The sequence below is a fragment of the Ranitomeya imitator genome, chromosome 5, assembly GCF_032444005.1.
Source record: "Ranitomeya imitator isolate aRanImi1 chromosome 5, aRanImi1.pri, whole genome shotgun sequence".
Classification (NCBI taxonomy): Eukaryota; Metazoa; Chordata; class Amphibia; order Anura; family Dendrobatidae; genus Ranitomeya; species Ranitomeya imitator.
In genome coordinates this window covers 415,136,569-415,156,553 of record NC_091286.1, presented here as the reverse complement: position 1 = coordinate 415,156,553, position 19,985 = coordinate 415,136,569, and the positions used below count along the sequence as shown (strand labels likewise).

General features: G+C 44.5%; 1 protein-coding gene across 1 annotated transcript in view; it reads right to left on the bottom strand.

Annotated features, from left to right (window-relative positions):
• LOC138638062 (uncharacterized) overlaps positions 1-19,985 on the bottom strand; it is a 66,381-nt gene that overhangs the window by 34,474 nt on the left and 11,922 nt on the right. The window contains exons 2-4 of the mRNA XM_069727034.1: positions 16,433-16,567; positions 1,601-5,599; positions 1,318-1,512 (exon numbers count right to left, since the gene is read on the bottom strand). Coding sequence (XP_069583135.1) covers positions 1,318-1,512; positions 1,601-5,054 — 3,649 coding nt within the window. The 5' untranslated portion in view covers positions 5,055-5,599; positions 16,433-16,567. The remainder of the gene's footprint in view (positions 1-1,317; positions 1,513-1,600; positions 5,600-16,432; positions 16,568-19,985) is intronic.

Sequence of the window (19,985 nt, the reverse complement as noted above, 5' to 3'; positions counted from 1 at the left end):
CCAGAGCTATAACTTTTTTATTTTTCTGTCAATATGTCCATGTGAGGGCTTTTTTTTGCAGGACGAGTTGTACTTTTGACCAACACCATTGGTTTTACCATGTCGTGTACTAAGAAACAGGAAAAAAATACCAAGTGTTTAAAACATCAACTCGGCATGCAAACAATAAGCCCTCACCCGACCCCAGATCACGAAAAATGGAGACGCTACGGGTATCGGAAAATGGCACAATTTATTTTTCTTTTTTTTAGCAAAGTTTGGATTTTTTTCCACCACTTATATAAAAAAGAACCTAGACATGTTTGGTGTCTATGAACTCATAATGACCTGGAGAATCATAATATCAGGTCAGTTTTAGCATTTAGTGAACCTAACAAAAAAAGGCAAACAAAAAACAAGTGTGGGATTGCCCTTTTTTTGCAATTTCACCACACTTGGAATTTTTTTCCCGTTTTCTAGTACAAGACATGGTAAAACCAATGGTGTCGTTCAAAAGTACAACTTGTCCCACAAAAAATAAGCCCTCACATGGTGATATTGACAGAAAAATAAAAAAGTTATGGCTCTGAGAAGGAGTGGAGCGAAAAACAAAAACACAAAAACGAAAAAGGGCCGCGGCGTGAAGGGGTTAAGCAAAGCACCACATGAAGACCCCAACAGGCTGCCCCGGTGCATGAGAATCTGCAAATACAGATTAAACAACAACCACAAGAGGGATTTCATCAACCAAGGTATCATTGTAATCAGTAGAACGGCGCCAACCTGACACTGTCTGTAGGTTACTGTACACAATCCTGCTGACAGGTTCCCTTTAATGTGTTAAATTGTGTGACTTAACTTATAGAAGTGTGCTTAAGTGGTTGTACAGCCACTGATTTGTATAAGAAGATTCATAATGCTAAAAATAATAGAATACTTAATACTCATCTTACAGATCCCTTGATGGTTCCATTACAACACTTAGTCCCCAGCCAATCTCTATTTTCTTTATGATTTGCACAAGCTAGGGATCACTGCAACCAATCACTGACCACCAGTGAACAGTCTGAACTGAAGAGGGGGTACAGAGACCTGCTAGGAACCAGGCAGAGAAAGTGGCTGGGACTGGAAAGGTGAGTTTTACTTATTTTATTATTTTACAGCATTCCAGCTGTTTTTTTTCTAAAAAAAAAAGTGACTGGACACTCCCTTTAAGTTCTTTGCTTGTAATGATTGTATCACATATGAGGATTTTCATAGTAAATGTTGTCTTGTTTTGCTTCAGAATGTGCAATGCAATGTGCAATATTTCTCTTATTAAACATATTAGTCACGTACCTTGATTGCTTTGAGATAATGGAGGGAGAAATGTAGTTTTTGTGCCATTTTCCATAGGACTAATAGACGTATTGGTAGATCTACTTGTAGTTATTGGTGAGAGTCCGATGGGTAATGCAGGTGCCACTTGCAGAGGGTCGGCTGACTTATTCTGTGGCATCAGTGGGTCGGCTGCAATCCGTTGCACAGTTGTAGCTATTGTAGAAACACAGTTTATTACAGTTGTACCCTGTCCTTAATGGTTATTTTCTTTTTTATCAGTAGCCATATAGGTGCTACTTACCTGCTGTAGATGATCCACCTTGGGGCAATAAATAGTTTGTGCTCAATGTAGTCATGTTCCCCATAGACGTAGGAGGCCGGATAGAACTATTAGAGACAACGCCAGCTAAGATTGTAGACTGTGTTGGCATTACACTTGTTGAATTGGCTACTTCTACAGCTAATGCTGGCAAGCTTTTCGTAGAATTAGTTGTGATACCTGATACTGACATGCTAAAACTGAAAACAGGGGATTTCGTTGTTTGCATCGACTCATTTACTTTAGAATTGCCAATAGTATTGGATGTCACTGCTGTTGTATTGTCAACCGGGGATCCGCCACTTGGCATAAGAGACGTTGTTGCATTAAACACAAGCGCATTAGAAGATACAATCGGACTAGGTGATGTCCTGGGACCTGTGATTGGCATTGCAGATAAACTACTAACATTAGTGACTGCGGATGTGGGCTTGATGCTGCTTAGATTAAATATTCCAGATACCATAATTCCTGAGCTTTCATTTCCAGCGATTTTTACAGGACTACTGGAAATATCAGGTGTTTTCCCCGATACGGGTGAAGTTTGCATATTACTGTCTGAGTAACTTGCATACAATGTGGAAGAGTTGGTCACAGATACCGTAGAGGTCATCAAACTACTTGTTACATTTGGCAGGATTCCAGGTATGGAGGATGCACTAGAGAGCCCTCTAAAAGCAGTTGTATTACTTTTGGTTACACTCGGAATAAGAATGTTTGATGTATTTCCGGTAGAAGTTTTACCAGTACTTATTTCTGTTATTCCTATGCTAGTTTTGGAATTGAAACCCGATGTAGTAACACCGCTACCATTAAGAATCACATTAGTGGTTGGTCCAATAGTGACTGGTAGAAATTCAGTTGTTCTAGTAGATGAAGTTACGTTGATATTGGTTGTTCTAAGGTTATTTGCGGTAGTAGAATTGGTATCAGATACTGATTTCGTAATGAATGGATTGGAAGCTGCACTGGTTTGCAGTGTAGTGGTTGGACTGGGGGCATTTGTTCTTACCACACTAATATTAGAGGATGCAGCAGAAGTTATAATGGAGAGCATTGGTAGCACAGTTGTATTATTCACAGATAGAACATTGGTGGTGAAGTTAAGTATAATAGAAGCTGTGGTCCCCACACTTGCATTTGATGATCTATTGCTGGAGATTTCACTACTCATGGGTGTTGTTCGTACATTTGACGTAATACTAGATATCAAGACGTTGCTGCTCTGTACTGGCAATTCAGTTGTTCTAGTAGATGAAGTTACATTGATACTGGTTGTTTGAAGGTTACTTGCAGTAGTAGAATTGGTATCAGATACTGATTTCGTAATGAATGGATTGGAAGCTGCACTGGTTTGCAGTGTAGTGGTTGGACTGGTGGCATTTGTTCTTACCACACTAATATTAGAGGATGCAGCAGAAGTTATAATGGAGAGCATTGGTAGCACAGTTGTATTATTCACAGATAGAACATTGGTGGTGAAGTTAAGTATAATAGAAGCTGTGGTCCCTACACTTGCATTTGATGATCTATTGCTGGTGATTTCACTACTCATGGGTGTTGTTCGTACATTTGACGTAATACTAGATATCGAGACGTTGCTGCTCCGTACTGGCAATTCAGTTGTTCTAGTAGATGAAGTTACATTGATACTGGTTGTTTGAAGGTTACTTGCAGTAGTAGAATTGGTATCAGATACTGATTTCGTAATGAATGGATTGGAAGCTGCACTGGTTTGCAGTGTAGTGGTTGGACTGGTGGCATTTGTTCTTACCACACTAATATTAGAGGATGCAGCAGAAGTTATAATGGAGAGCATTGGTAGCACAGTTGTATTATTCACAGATAGAACATTGGTGGTGAAGTTAAGTATAATAGAAGCTGTGGTCCCTACACTTGCATTTGATGATCTATTGCTAGTGATTTCACTACTCATGGGTGTTGTTCGTACATTTGACGTAATACTAGATATCGAGACGTTGCTGCTCCGAACTGGTAATTCAGTTGTTCTAGTAGATGAAGTTACATTGATACTGGTTGTTTGAAGGTTACTTGCAGTAGTAGAATTAGTATCAGATACTGATTTCGTAATGAATGGATTGGAAGCAGCACTGGTTTGCAGTGTAGTGGTTGGACTGGTGGCATTTGTTCTTACCACACTAATATTAGTGGATGATGCAGAAGTTATAATGGAGAGCATTGGTAGCACAGGTGTATTATTCACAGATAGAACATTGGTGGTGACGTTAAGTATAATAGAAGCTGTGGTCCCTACACTTGCAATTGACGATCTATTGCTGGTGATTTCACTACTCATGGGTGTTGTTCGTACATTTGACATAATACTAGATATCGAGACGTTGCTGCTCCGAACTGGTAATTCAGTTGTTCTAGTAGATGAAGTTATGCTGATATTGGTTGTTTGAAGGTTATTTGCAGTAGTAGAATTGTTATCAGATACCGATTTAGTAGTGAATGGATTGGAAGCTGCACTGGTTTGCAGTGTAATGGTTGGACTGGTGGCAATTGTTCTTACCACACTAATATTAGAGGATGCAGCAGAAGTTATAATGGAGAGCATTGGTAGCACAGTTGTATTATTCACAGATGGAACATTGCTGGTGAAGTTAACAACTATGCTAGATGTTGTGGTTCCCACGCTTGCGTTTGATGGTCTATTGCTGGAGATTTCACTACTTATGGGTGTTGTTCGTACATTTGATGTAATACTAGTTGCCAAGACGATGCTGCTTAGTACTGGCAATTGAGTTGTTCTAGTCGAACTAAAAGATGTTACTGGGTTAGTTATATTATATCCAGAAGTAGATGAAGACACATTGCTGGATAGTCCAGTGACAGATGCAGTGGATATGGAAATACTGGAAATATTTGGAGTGGGTGCAGCATTGACAGTGGTCTGTGCGATGGTTCTCAATGTAGTGGTGGCAGTAATGATTGAATGGACACTGGCATTGGTACTAGAAATTGCACTTGAAGTTGAAACACCATTAAATTTGCTGGTGGTTGTGTCATTGGTAGAGGAAGTTATAATACCGGAGCTTGAGACTATGCCATTAGAGGATAACAACAGACCATTAGCTCTTGTAGTGGTAAAAGCCGTTGTAAGATTGCCACCACTATTAGAACTAGTAGCAGATGTTGATATGGTAGTTGGAAGGTTCGGTGAGCTAAATGTTTGCATTGTGATAGACAAATTATTCATAGTGCTAATAGAGGATGTAGGAACTAAAGTTGTCTTTAAGGTGGCAGCACTATTCACTGATGGAGTATTGCTGGTTGTATTGGAGAGCATACCAGATAGTGAAATGCTAGATGATGCTCTAGAAGTGGTGGTGGAATTTAGGACTATGCCAAGTGTTGAGATAATGCTGCCCAACTGAGGCGGTTGAGTTGTCCCTGTAAGGTTAACGGGCATTGTAATACTACTGCCATTGCTAGTATTAATACTAGATGCTGATATTATGCTGCTTGATGCAGTCACTTTTGCTGATTGTGCTGTGGTGATCGTATTTATTTTGGTGCCAATGATGATATTAGATGTTGTCACTGTTGCATTGCTAACTGTTGACAATGCACTCGTTCTCAAGGTTGTGGAAGGACTGGTGCTCAATAAAATATTGCTAGTGTTGTTAGGAATTACACTGACAGCCGATAAACTATTGCCTGAAGTTGGAAGACCAGTACTACTGGTAGTAGAGGTTGTGATGGCCACAGAAGATGTCTGGCTGCTGCTTGAAGATGATAATTGAGGTGCTGTAGTGGTTGTTGTTCTTTGTGTGGTAAATTGAGCACTTGGGGTGCTGGCATTTGGAGTTATGGTAAAGGACACTGTTGGTGGCACAGTTGGCGTCGATAGATTTGGTTGTCTAGTTGTTGCATTTTGTATTGAAGTTGGCAAAGTGCTGCTCAGTGTTGAAATGGTGGTTGTAGTAGTAGTAGTAGTTGTTGTTGAAGAAACCACTGTAAAAATAATCAGTATGCTCATTATACTGTATATTCATAATATTGAACAACATAACTTATAAAAAAGTGTTTATTTTTTGTACAGTGTATACACATAATAAATATACAACATGTACAGTATGTGCCGCGTATGTGCAGCAGCCAGTCACGTCACCATTCCTGGATTATGCACATTGGGGTCCAACAGGTGAGACCCACATATCTTATACATTTTAAATGTACAAGATGGGAATACCCATTTAACAAGAAAAGTTTTGGTTTGGAGATCCCGATCAAAATTTTTAAAGAATGGTCAAACAAACTGCTTAATATTATGCAAAATAATATGTCAAATATGAGATGTGTGTCCCTAAGGAAATCTTTTCTCGCATTTATTAGCCCATTGTGACATCCAATGGTTTAATAGAGGTAGTACTACATATACTATAGTAAAGTTATTAGAGATAAATAACTTCTAAGTATATTGTATACACATAGGCACATGTACAGTATATACACTACTTATGTGTGTGTGAGTATATATATATATATATATATATATATTACATATACTTAATTATAATATACTGAAAATGTTTTTACTGACTGCTAGAAATTGTTGTCTAAGTCTTATTTTAATAGACATTAAAAAATGTATCCTACATTTTTCCTTAGTTAAAGTGGTTCAATCAATTCAGTGCCTCATAGAGAATAAAAACAATATATATTCACCTCCTGCAGTGGCGCTTTTCCATCAATGTGGGCTGTTCAAAGCAGGTAATGTAATATTGTTGTGTTACATGATCACTGCAGCTGCGACTTTTACTATTTCAGCAGTGCGGATGTCCACATGGATGTAATAATGATCAGCTGCAGTCAATCAGTAGCCGCTGATTGAATGCAGTGGTCAAATTACACAAAAATATCACATCATCCACCAAGAATAGCAGCTCTGACAAGGGAAGAATAGTACCACTGTTGGAGGAGAGTATACATTGCTTTAGGTGGGCGTCACTACTGAGAATGACCTAAGAGACTATTGTGCCTGGTACCCACTGAGGAAACTCATGCGAACACGGGGAGATCATACAGACTCCTTGCAGATATTGTCCTTGGTAGGATTTGAACCCATGTCCCCAAAGAGGCAAAGCAACAGTGCTAACTACTGAGCCACTGTGCTGCATCTCATCATTCATCTAACAGACTACCAATTTTTATTTAGAAACATAGGAAAATTTGTGAATGAAGGTGATGTAATATTTGCATGTAGCTGAACTGTGGCCCCCAGAGTCAAAACTACTGCAATCCATTTCAGAATGGCTGTATATTTACTACAGTCTAAATATACTATGCCAAGAGCAAGCGACACTACTCTGTCCTCCTCCTCCTGGACCTGTCGGCTGCCATTGACACAGTGGACCATTCCCTATTATTACAGAACCTCTCATTCCTTGGCATCACAGACTTGGCCCTATCCTGGATCTCATCATACCTAAAAGACCGGACATTCAGCGTCTCCCACTCACACACCACCTCCTCACCTCGCCACTATCTGTCGGAGTCCCACAAGGTTAAGTCCTTGGGCCCCTGCTCTTCTCCATTTACACCTTTGGCCTGGGACAGCTCATAGAATCTCATGGCTTTCAGTATCACCTCTATGCTGATGACACACAGATCTACATCTCTGGACCAGATATCACCACCCTACTAACCAGAATCCCTCAATGTCTGTCCACTATTTCATCCTTCTTCTCAGCTAGATTTCTGAAACTTAACATGGACAAAACAGAATTCATCATCTTTCCCCCATCTCACGCGACTTCCCCAATGAACCTATCCATTATAGTAAATGGCTGCCCACTCTCCCCTGTCCCACAAGCTCGCTGCCTCGGGGTAATCCTTGACGCTGATCTCTCCTTCAAACCACATATTCAAGCCCTTTCCACTTCCTGCCGACTTCAACTCAAAAATATTTCACGAATCCGTTCATTCCTCAACCAAGAATCTGCAAAAACCCTAGTCCATGCCCTCATCATCTCTCGCCTTGACTACTGCAACCTCCTGCTCTGTGGCCTCCCCTCTAACACTCTCGCACCACTCCAATCTATTCTAAACTCTACTGCCCGACTAATCCACCTGTCCACCTGCTATTCCCTGGCCTCTCCCCTCTGTCAATCTCTTCACTGGCACCCCATTGCCCAGAGACTCTACTTCAAAACCCTAACCATGACGTACAAAGCTATCCACAACCTGTCTCCTCCATACATCTGTGACCTCGTCTCCCGGTACTTACCTACCCGCAACCTCCGATCCTCACAAGATCTCCTTCTCTACTCCCCTCTTATCTCCTTTTCCCACAATCGTATACAAGATTTCTCTCGCGTATCACCCCTACTCTGGAACCCTCTACCACAACACATCAGACTCTCGCCTACCATCGAAACCTTCAAAAAGAACCTGAAGACCCACCTCTTTCAACAAGCCTACAACCTGCAATTCTCACCCATCCCTTGTAGATTGTGAGCCTTTGCGGGCAGGGTCCTCTCTCCTCCTGTACCAGTTATGACTTATATTGTTTAAGATTATTGTACTTGTTTTTATTATGTATACCACTCCTCACATGTAAAGCGCCATGGAATAAATGGCGCTATATCAATAAATAATAATAATATACTATGCTAATATAACATACTAAATATATAGTCTGTCTGAACGGCTGTATATATATATATATATGTTAGGAGTCGAGTTTCCTCTGCTGCACAGGGGGAATCTCGATCCGTCTCCGCTGCGGTCTCCCATTCTCCTCCAGCCGCAGTGGAGCCTGCTCAGCAGGGACGTCGATCCCAGCGTCTCGCTCAGTCTGACTCTGTGAGAAGAGTTACTGCTGCTTCTCCAGCTTCTGCCTGTAAAGCCTATACTGGTCAGCGGCGAGTGGACTTCTCTGGGACTAAGTCCTTGTCTGCGCACACTGAGCATGCCCAGGGCAAGATCTCCCGTTGGAGATCGAGGGTCATGTGCTCAGACTCTGCAGCGCATTCTATTGGTCCTCTTGGCAGGTCTTGGAAGGGCAAAGTTTCTGTGTCCGCTTCCTGTCCTGCAACTATATAAACTGCGCATGACCGCACGGCCATGCGCTAGTGTACAATTTAATACGTGTGTTTGTTGTGAGTGCAAGCCGTTCTTTAAATACCCCTACCCTATTGTATGATTGTTCGCGTATGGAGTATGGCTGCTATTTAGCGCCCGACTTATCACTCAACGTGTCACACACGTGTCAGCGTCTACTGCTGTGACCGCCAGTGCGGTGCCATGCGCCAGTGTGCGCTTCCTGACCCACGTCTGGGTGCTTAGTGGTGCCTGCCAGCACGGCACAGTTCGCACTTCGGTGCCTTAATTATATAATTCCTTTCACACCCAGTTGCGGTGTAGTGCCAGCAAGGGTCTAATCGGACTACAATCCCTGTTGGGGTTTAGTTCGCTGACCACTTGCTCGCGCTCTATGTGCGGTACCGCTGTCCTGTGACGCAACAGGATCACTTTCTTCACGCTGGGTGAGGTTTAACCCACGCGTGTATACTTTTGAATACCGCCATATTGTCTGTCATTTCCTAGCAGCAGGTTTCACCTGCACGGTGGACCCCGGACTGCGAACGCATCTATATCATCTCTCTTGGTGCGTTCCGCCAGTCCTAACATTACACTAGCGCCAGGGTCTGGCTAGTGATGACAGACAAACAGCAATCTCTGCGGCATATCCAGCAGCTGGAGGGTAGGTTGGCGGCTCTCGAGAGCGCGACCTCAGCTGTGGATGTTACTGCAGTAGCTGTACAGGCTGCCAGCGTGGCTGCAGATACTATGTCCATTGCCACCCCTGTTCCGACATTATCTCGCCTCCCGCTGCCAGAAAAATTTTCTGGTGATAGCAAGTTTTGTAGGGGATTTGTGAGTCAGTGCTCTATTCACCTCGAGCTCCTGGCTACACGTTTTCCCACAGAGCGGGCTAAGGTGGGAATTATTCTGTCTCTATTGTCGGACAGGGCGTTGGAATGGGCTACGCCGCTGTGGGAGCGTGGCGATCATGTGGTGCAGAGTGCTCCACTGTTTCTGAGCGCTCTGAAACAGGTCCTTTTAGGACCTCAAGTCACCCATGATACTGCGCTCCAATTGCTGGCATTAACTCAGGGTGAGTCCTTGGTCAGTCATTTTGCCGTCCAATTCCGCACCTTAGCATCTGAGCTGGATTGGTCGGATAAAGCTCTTATCCCCATATTTTGGAGGGGCTTGGCTGACCACGTAAAGGACGCTCTGGCCACTAGGGAGATTCCTGCCACACTGGAGGAGTTAATAACTGTCTCCACTCGAATTGACCTCCGTTTTAATGAGCGGAGGTTAGAGCGAGCCCAGTGTAGGCAGAGGTTTCGGCAGGCTCCTACTTTCGTCAAACCTCTGGAATTTCCGGTCCTGGTTCCTGAGTCACATGAGGCCAGGGAAGTGTCACAAGCAGGATCTAAGTCCCGGACCGCTTGTGCACTCAGAGTCTGTCATGTTTGCCAGCAGTCAGGACATCTAGCCTCCAGATGTCCTCAGCGGTCGAGGAAACGTCAGCGTCTAGTGGTAGTAGGTGGAGGTACACTAGACACGGCGACGTTTGCCTCTAAGTTGTCCTTTAAGGGGACAATTACTTTTGGCTCATTCTCCCACTCGGTAGAGCTCTGCGTGGATTCTGGGGCGGAGGGCAATTTTATGTCTTCTGCCTTTGCCCAACGTCACGCAATACCCCTGGTTATGCTTGCTCAACCAGTAACGGTGCGAGTGGTGAATGGGTCGACATTGCCCTCACAGATAACACACCAGACCATCCCTTTTACTCTGTCCATGTCGCCATCTCATCAGGAGATAATTTCTCTGCTCGTCATTCCGGAAGGAATTGATGAGGTCCTGTTGGGAATACCTTGGCTACGGTACCACTCCCCTCATATCGAGTGGTCCTCAGGCAGAATTCTGGGTTGGGGTGAATCTTGTGGGGGTAGGTGTCAGAGGGAGTGCGTTCAGGTTGCTACTACTGAGGTACCTGCAGATCTATCCTCTCTCCCCAAGCAGTATTGGTCTTATGCAGACGTGTTCTCCAAAAAGGCGGCGGAGATCCTTCCGCCCCATCGCCCCTATGACTGTCCTATTGATCTCTTGCCTGGTGCTGAGCCTCCCCGGGGTCGAGTTTATCCGCTATCTCTCCCGGAGACGGAGGCAATGTCACAGTACATCCAGGAAAATCTGGCAAGAGGATTCATTAGGAAGTCAGTGTCACCTGCTGGGGCAGGGTTCTTCTTCGTGCAGAAGAAGAATGGGGAATTGCGCCCATGCATAGACTACAGGGGTCTTAACGCCATCACCGTTAAGAATAAGTATCCTTTGCCCTTGATATCTGAGTTATTCGATAGACTTCGGGGAGCAAGGGTATTTACTAAATTAGATTTGCGGGGTGCTTACAACCTGATTCGCATCCGTGAGGGGGACGAATGGAAGACGGCCTTTAACACCAGGGATGGGCACTATGAGTATCTGGTGATGCCCTTCGGGCTCTGTAATGCCCCAGCCGTTTTCCAAGACTTTGTGAACGATATCTTCCGGGATATGCTTTCCACCTCGGTCGTAGTCTATCTGGATGATATTCTTATCTACTCTCCAGATATTGACTCCCACCGGAGAGATGTTTGCAAAGTCTTCGACCTCCTACGGGCAAACTCCCTCTATGCCAAATTGGAGAAGTGTATGTTTGAGCAGGAGTCTTTACCTTTCCTGGGCTACATCATCTCGGCCCAGGGATTGGCTATGGATCCTGCCAAACTACAGGCAGTGATGGACTGGCAGGAACCCCATTCTCTGAAAGCGGTGCAGCGCTTTATGGGGTTCATAAATTACTATCGTCAGTTCATCCCCCACTTCTCAACCCTGGTAGCTCCCTTGGTATCCCTCACCAAGAAGGGAGCGAATCCTAAATCGTGGTCCGAAGAGGTCTCCAAGGCCTTCACTTCTATTAAGTCCCACTTTGCTAGCGCTCCCATCTTACATCGTCCCGAGGTGGATAAGCCATTCCTAATGGAGGTGGATGCCTCTTCCGTTGGTGCAGGAGCAGTCCTCTATCAAAAGGATGCTCAAGGTCGGAAGCATCCATGCTTCTTCTTCTCAAAAACCTTCTCACCAGCGGAGAGAAATTACTCCATCGGGGATAGGGAGTTGCTGGCAATGAAGTTGGCCTTTTCGGAATGGAGACATCTCTTGGAGGGTGCTCGGTTCCCATTCCAAGTCTACACGGACCACAAGAATTTGGTCTATTTACAGACAGCCCAGCGGCTGAATTCTTGTCAGGCCAGATGGTCCTTGTTTTTCTCCCGGTTCCACTTCACTCTACATTATCTCGCCGGGGAGAAGAACATTCGTGCTGACGCGCTCTCTCGCTCCCTGGTGTCAACTGTGGAGGAGGAGGACGAGCCTCGGCTCATTGTCCCTTCAGAGAGTCTGAGAACCGTAGCTCCGGTTTCGCTTGAGTCTGTGCCTCCGGGCAAGACTTTTGTCCCCATCAATTTGCGTCCGGAGGTTCTCTCGTGGGCTCATTCGTCCAGAGTGGGTGGACACTTTGGGGCAAAGAGGACATCTGAGTTGTTGGCGAGAATGTATTGGTGGCCACATATGGTTCGTGACGTTGGAGACTACGTTCGGGCATGTGTCTCTTGTGCAAAAAATAAGTCTCTCCGTCAACGGCCAGCTGGGTTGTTATACCCTCTGCCGGTGGCAGACAGGCCCTGGGAGATGGTCGGGATGGACTTTGTGGTGGGTTTGCCCAAGTCACATGGCTGTACTGTCATTTGGGTTATCACCGACCATTTTTCTAAAATGGTGCATTTGGTGCCGCTTCCCCGGCTACCTTCTGCACGGGCCTTGGCAGCATTGTTTGTTAAACACATCTTTCGTCTTCACGGTATGCCAGACAAAATTGTCAGTGACCGGGGTCCCCAGTTTGCGTCTCGGTTCTGGAGAGCGCTTTGTCGCCTTCTCAGTATCGAGTTGAATCTCTCTTCGGCATATCATCCCGAGACGAATGGGTTGGTGGAGAGAGCCAACCAGACCTTGGTCACATATCTGCGACATTTTGTCTCTGCTAAACAAGATGACTGGGCATCTTTGCTACCGTGGGCGGAGTTTGCTCTTAACAATGCTGTAGCTGACTCCACTGGACAGACCCCATTCCTCCTTAACTATGGTCAGCATCCGCGGGTACCTGTGCCCATGCCCGTGTCTTCCGCCGATTCCAGGGTGGCAGACTGGGCTGTGGAGGCACGGGACATTTGGGATCGCACTCAGGATGCCATTCGGGCTTCCAAGGAGAGAATGAGGTCCTCCGCCGATGTTCATCGGCGCCCCGCTCCGACCTTTGCTCCTGGCGACTTGGTGTGGCTCTCCGCCCGTAACATCAGGCTGCGAGTTGAGTCCACTAAGTTTGCGCCTCGCTACTTGGGTCCCTTTAAGGTTCTCGAACAGGTTAATCCTGTGGTCTACCGCCTGGCTCTTCCTCCACGCTTGGGTATCACCGACACCTTTCATGTGTCCCTCTTGAAACCCGTATACATGTCCCGATTTTCCGAGTCATCTGCCGGGACATCGGGTTCGTCTACGGACGATTACGAGGTGAACGCTATTTTGGGGTGTAAGGTGGTACGCGGCAAAAAGTTCTATCTGGTGGATTGGAAGGGTTATGGTCCAGAGAACAGGTCATGGGAGCCTGCTGAAAACATTCGGGCCCCACAGCTCATTGCTGCCTTCGAACGTAGCGAGGCCCAAGGAGGGGGGGGGCCCTAGGAGGGGGGTAATGTTAGGAGTCGAGTTTCCTCTGCTGCACAGGGGGAATCTCGATCCGTCTCCGCTGCGGTCTCCCATTCTCCTCCAGCCGCAGTGGAGCCTGCTCAGCAGGGACGTCGATCCCAGCGTCTCACTCAGTCTGACTCTGTGAGAAGAGTTACTGCTGCTTCTCCAGCTTCTGCCTGTAAAGCCTATACTGGTCAGTGGCGAGTGGACTTCTCTGGGACTAAGTCCTTGTCTGCGCACACTGAGCATGCCCAGGGCAAGATCTCCCGTTGGAGATCGAGGGTCATGTGCTCAGACTCTGCAGCGCATTCTATTGGTCCTCTTGGCAGGTCTTGGAAGGGCAAAGTTTCTGTGGCCGCTTCCTGTCCTGCAACTATATAAACTGCGCATGACCGCACGGCCATGCGCTAGTGTACAATTTAATACGTGTGTTTGTTGTGAGTGCAAGTCGTTCTTTAAATACCCCTACCCTATTGTATGATTGTTCGCGTATGGAGTATGGCTGCTATTTAGCGCCCGACTTATCACTCAACGTGTCACACACGTGTCAGCGTCTACTGCTGTGACCGCCAGTGCGGTGCCACGCGCCAGTGTGCGCTTCCTGACCCACGTCTGGGTGCTTAGTGGTGCCTGCCAGCATGGCACAGTTCGCACTTCGGTGCCTTAATTATATAATTCCTTTCACACCCAATTGCGGTGTAGTGCCAGCAAGGGTCTAATCGGACTACAATCCCTGTTGGGGTTTAGTTCGCTGACCACTTGCTCGCGCTCTATGTGCGGTACCGCGGTCCTGTGACGCAACAGGATCGCTTTCTTCACGCTGGGTGAGGTTTAACCCACGCGTGTATACTTTTGAATACCGCCATATTGTCTGTCATTTCCTAGCAGCAGATTTCACCTGCACGGTGGACCCCGGACTGCGAACGCATCTATATCATCTCTCTTGGTGCGTTCCGCCAGTCCTAACATATATATACAGTTAGGGCCAGAAATATTTGGACAGTGACACAAGTTTTGTCATTTTAGCTGTTTACAAAAACATGTTCAGAAATACAATTATATATATAATATGGGCTGAAAGTGCACACTCCCAGCTGCAATATGATAGTTTCCACATCCAAATCGGAGAAAGGGTTTAGGAATCATAGCTCTGTAATGCATACCGTCCTCTTTTTCAAGGGACCAAAAGTAATTGGACAATGGACTCTAAGGGCTGCAATTAACTCTGAAGGCGTCTCCCTCGTTAACCTGTAATCAATGAAGTAGTTAAAAGGTCAGGGGTGGATTCCAGGTGTGTGGTTTTGCATTTGGAAGCTGTTGCTGTGAGCAGACAACATGCGGTCAAAGGAACTCTCAATTGAGGTGAAGCAGAACATCCTGAGGCTGAAAAAAAAGAAAAAATCCATCAGAGAGATAGCAGACATGCTTGGAGTAGCAAAATCAACAGTTGGGTACATTCTGAGAAAAAAGGAATTGACTGGTGAGCTTGGGAACTCAAAAAGGCCTGGGCGTCCACGGATGACAACAGTGGTGGATGATCGCCGCATACTTAATTTGGTGAAGAAGAACCCGTTCACAACATCAACTGAAGTCCAGAACACTCTCAGTGAAGTAGGTGTATCTGTCTCTAAGTCAACAGTAAAGAGAAGACTCCATGACCGTAAATACAAAGGGTTCACATCTAGATGCAAACCATTCATCAATACCAAAAATAGACAGGCCAGAGTTAAATTTGCAGAAAAACACCTCAAGAAGCCAGCTCAGTTCTGGAAAAGTATTCTATGGACAGATGAGACAAAGATCAACCTGTACCAGAATGATGGGAAGAAAAAAGTTTGGAGAAGAAAGGGAACGGCACATGATCCAAGGCACACCACATCCTCTGTAAAACATGGTGGAGGCAACGTGATGGCATGGGCATGCATGGCTTTCAATGGCACTGGGTCACTTGTGTTTATTGATGACATAAGAGCAGACAAGAGTAGCCGGATGAATTCTGAAGTGTACCGGGATATACTTTCAGCCCAGATTCAGCCAAATGCTGCAAAGTTGATTGGACGGCGCTTCATAGTACAGATGGACAATGACCCCAAGCATACATCCAAAGCTACCCAGGAGTTCATGAGTGCCAAAAAGTGGAACATTCTGCAATGGCCAAGTCAATCTCCAGATCTAAACCCAATTGAGCATGCATTTCACTTGCTCAAATCCAGACTTAAGACGGAAAGACCCACAAACAAGCAAGACCTGAAGGCTGCGGCTGTAAAGGCCTGGCAAAGCATTAAGAAGGAGGAAACCCAGCGTTTGGTGATGTCCATGGGTTCCAGACTTAAGGCAGTGATTGCCTCCAAAGGATTTGCAACAAAATATTGAAAATAAAAATATTTTGTTTGGGTTATGTTTATTTGTCCAATTACTTTTGACCTCCTAAAATGTGGAGTGTTTGTAAAGAAATGTGTACAATTCCTACATTTTCTATCAGATATTTTTGTTCAACCCTTCAAATTAAACGTTACAATCTGCACTTGAATTCTGTTGTAGAGGTTTCATTTCAAATCCAATGTGGTGGCATGCAGAGCCCAACTCGCGAAAATTGTGTCACTGTCCAAATATTTCTGGCCCTAACTGTATATATATATATATATATATATATATATATATATATATATATATATATATATATAAGCTTTCTTTGTGAACGTTTAAGCGCAAACTCTGCCCACTTAGATTGATAGCACCTCCTCTCTGCTACTGCTGAAATCTCACACTGTTCAGTACAAGCTGCACTTGGACTCATGCGCTCTCTCACTCTAGCTGGACTCATAAAAAGCTCCTCTTAATAACAAAATAAGACAATCATTACGACACGGATTTTACAAGTTGAGTTGAAAAAAAAGAAGAATTATCCCATACAGTAACACTGTGAAGAGAAAAAGACTGAATTGTTTGTGAAATGTGAGCAAAGATTGTTAATGCAAGCTCTGTTACCTTGACTACATGCATTTCCGAAATCTGGACAGCAGTCTTTGTTTGCAAAACAATACTCATCGCAGTAGCAGTCTACTCTCCTGCAGGCACTGTTCACTCCTTTACAGCATATCACTGGGTCTGATGTGCAGAGTCCTATACAGAAAACAGAAATGTCACATAATTCACTATTTGTTAATAGTCAATTAAAGGGAACCTTTCACCCCCAAAATCAAGGGTGAGCTAAGCCCACCGGCATCAGGGGCTTATCTACAGCATTCTGTATTGCTGTAGATAAGCCCCCGATGTATCCTAAAAGATGAGAAAAAGAGGTTAGATTATACTCACCTGGGCGGGCGGGCGGTCCGATCCCGGAGGACGTCGCGGTCCGGTCCGGGGACTCCCATCTTCATAGGATGACATTCTCTTCTGGTCTTCACGCTGCGGCTCTGGCGCAGGTGTACTTTGTCTGCCCTGTGCCGGAGCCACAGCATGAAGACCAGAAGAGGACGTCATCTGATGAAGATGGGAGGCGCCGGGCCGGACTGCAACACCCATCGGACCGGACCGGGACCGCCCCGGGGTGAGTATAATATAACCTCTTTTCTTATCTTTTAGGATACATTGGGGGCTTACCTAGAGCATTCCAGAATGCTGTAGATAAGCCCCTGATGCTGGTGTGCTTAGCTCACCCTCGATTTTGGAGGTGACCGGTTCCCTTTAAAGAATCTCTCAGTAGGACTACTGCTCTCCCTGAGAATCTGCCTCCAGTGCTTAATATATATGAAAGGAGGCATTCCCAGTGTGAGAGACATGTAACCAACACAGAACAGGAGAACTGAAATCTGTCTTCTTACAAACACACTTTCTGGATCTCTCACAGCCCTGCTGTATTGTAACATTATTGCACCCATGTCTGCCTGTGAGATGGAGGCTGAGAGGAACCTGTAGATGTGTCAGTTATAATCGCACACAGCTCTGCAGTGAGATCAGGAGAGCAAAGAGCGGCCATCACACATCCCACTGGTAACATAGTAACATAGTAACATAGTAGCATAGTAACATAGTAAGGCCGAAAAAAGACATTTGTCCATCCAGTTCAGCCTATATTCCATCATAATAAATCCCCAGATCTACGTCCTTCTACAGAACCTAATAATTGTATGATACAATATTGTTCTGCTCCAGGAAGACATCCAGGCCTCTCTTGAACCCCTCGACTGAGTTTGCCATCACCACCTCCTCAGGCAAGCAGTTCCAGATTCTTACTGCCCTAACAGTAAAGAATCCTCTTCTATGTTGGTGGAAAAACCTTCTATCTTCCAGATGCAAAGAATGCCCCCTTGTGCCCGTCACCTTCCTTGGTATAAACAGATCCTCAGCGAGATATTTGTATTGTCCCCTTATATACTTATGCATGGTTATTAGATCGCCCCTCAGTCGTCTTTTTTCTAGACTAAATAATCCTAATTTCACTAATCTATCTGGGTATTCTCCCATCCCCTTTATTAATTTTGTTGCCCTCCTTTGTACTCTCTCTAGTTCCATTATATCCTTCCTGAGCACCGGTGCCCAAAACTGGACACAGTACTCCATGTGCGGTCTAACTAGGGATTTGTACAGAGGCAGTATAATGCTCTCATCATGTGTATCCAGACCTCTTTTAATGCACCCCATGATCCTGTTTGCCTTGGCAGCTGCTGCCTGGCACTGGCTGCTCCAGGTAAGTTTATCATTAACTAGGATCCCCAAGTCCTTCTCCCTGTCAGATTTACCCAGTGGTTTCCCGTTCAGTGTGTAATGGTGATATTGATTCCTTCTTCCCATGTGTATAACCTTACATTTATCATTGTTAAACCTCATCTGCCACCTTACAGCCCAAGTTTCCAACTTATCCAGATCCATCTGTAGCAGAATACTATCTTCTCTTGTATTAACTGCTTTACATAGTTTTGTATCATCTGCAAATATCGATATTTTACTGTGTAAACCTTCTACCAGATCATTAATGAATATGTTGAAGAGAACAGGTCCCAATACCGACCCCTGCGGTACCCCACTGGTCACAGCGACCCAGTTAGAGACTATACCATTTATAACCACCCTCTGCTTTCTATCACTAAGCCAGTTACTAACCCATTTACACACATTTTCCCCCAGACCAAGCATTCTCATTTTGTGTACCAACCTCTTGTGCGGCACGGTATCAAACGCTTTGGAAAAATCGAGATATACCACGTCCAATGACTCACCGTGGTCCAGCCTATAGCTTACCTCTTCATAAAAACTGATTAGATTGGTTTGACAGGAGCAATTTCTCATAAACCCATGCTGATATGGAGTTAAACAGTTATTCTCATTGAGATAATCCAGAATAACATCCCTCAGAAACCCTTCAAATATTTTACCAACAATAGAGGTTAGACTTACTGGCCTATAATTTCCAGGTTCACTTTTAGAGCCCTTTTTGAATATTGGCACCACATTTGCTATGCGCCAGTCCTGCGGAACAGACCCCGTCGCTATAGAGTCCCTAAAAATAAGAAATAATGGTTTATCTATTACATTACTTAGTTCTCTTAGTACTCGTGGGTGTATGCCATCCGGACCTGGAGATTTATCTATTTTAATCTTATTTAGCCGGTTTCGCACCTCTTCTTGGGTTAGATTGGCGACCCTTAATATAGGGTTTTCATTGTTTCTTGGGATTTTACCTAGCATTTCATTTTCCACCGTGAATACCGTGGAGAAAAAGGTGTTTAATATGTTAGCTTTTTCCTCGTCATCTACAACCATTCTTTCCTCACTATTTTTTAAGGGGCCTACATTTTCAGTTTTTATTCTTTTACTATTGATATAGTTGAAGAACAGTTTGGGATTAGTTTTACTCTCCTTAGCAATGTGCTTCTCTGTTTCCTTTTTGGCAGCTTTAATTAGTTTTTTAGATAAAGTATTTTTCTCCCTATAGTTTTTTAGAGCTTCACTGGTGCCATCCTGCTTTAGTAGTGCAAATGCTTTCTTTTTACTGTTAATTGCCTGTCTTACTTCTTTGTTTAGCCACATTGGGTTTTTCCTATTTCTAGTCCTTTTATTCCCACAAGGTATAAACTGCTTACAGTGCCTATTTAGGATGTTCTTAAACATTTTCCATTTATTATCTGTATTCTTATTTCTGAGTAAAGTTCAGTGTTTTTGTGACTCCCTGACAAGTCCCCCTAGTGAAAGACAGGTGAAACTGTACAATATTGTGGTCGCTATTTCCTAGATGCCCGACCACCTGCAGATTTGTTATTCTGTCAGGTCTATTAGATAGTATTAGGTCTGAAAGTGCTGCTCCTCTGGTTGGATTCTGCACCAATTGTGAAAGATAATTTTTCTTGGTTATTAGCAGAAACCTGTTGCCTTTATGGGTTTCACAGGTTTCTGTTTCCCAGTTAATATCCGGGTAGTTAAAGTCGCCCATAACCAGGACCTCATTATGGGTTGCAGCTTCATCTATCTGCTTTAGAAGTAGACTTTCCATGATTTCTGTTAAATTTGGGGGTTTGTAACAGACCCCAATGAGAATTTTGTT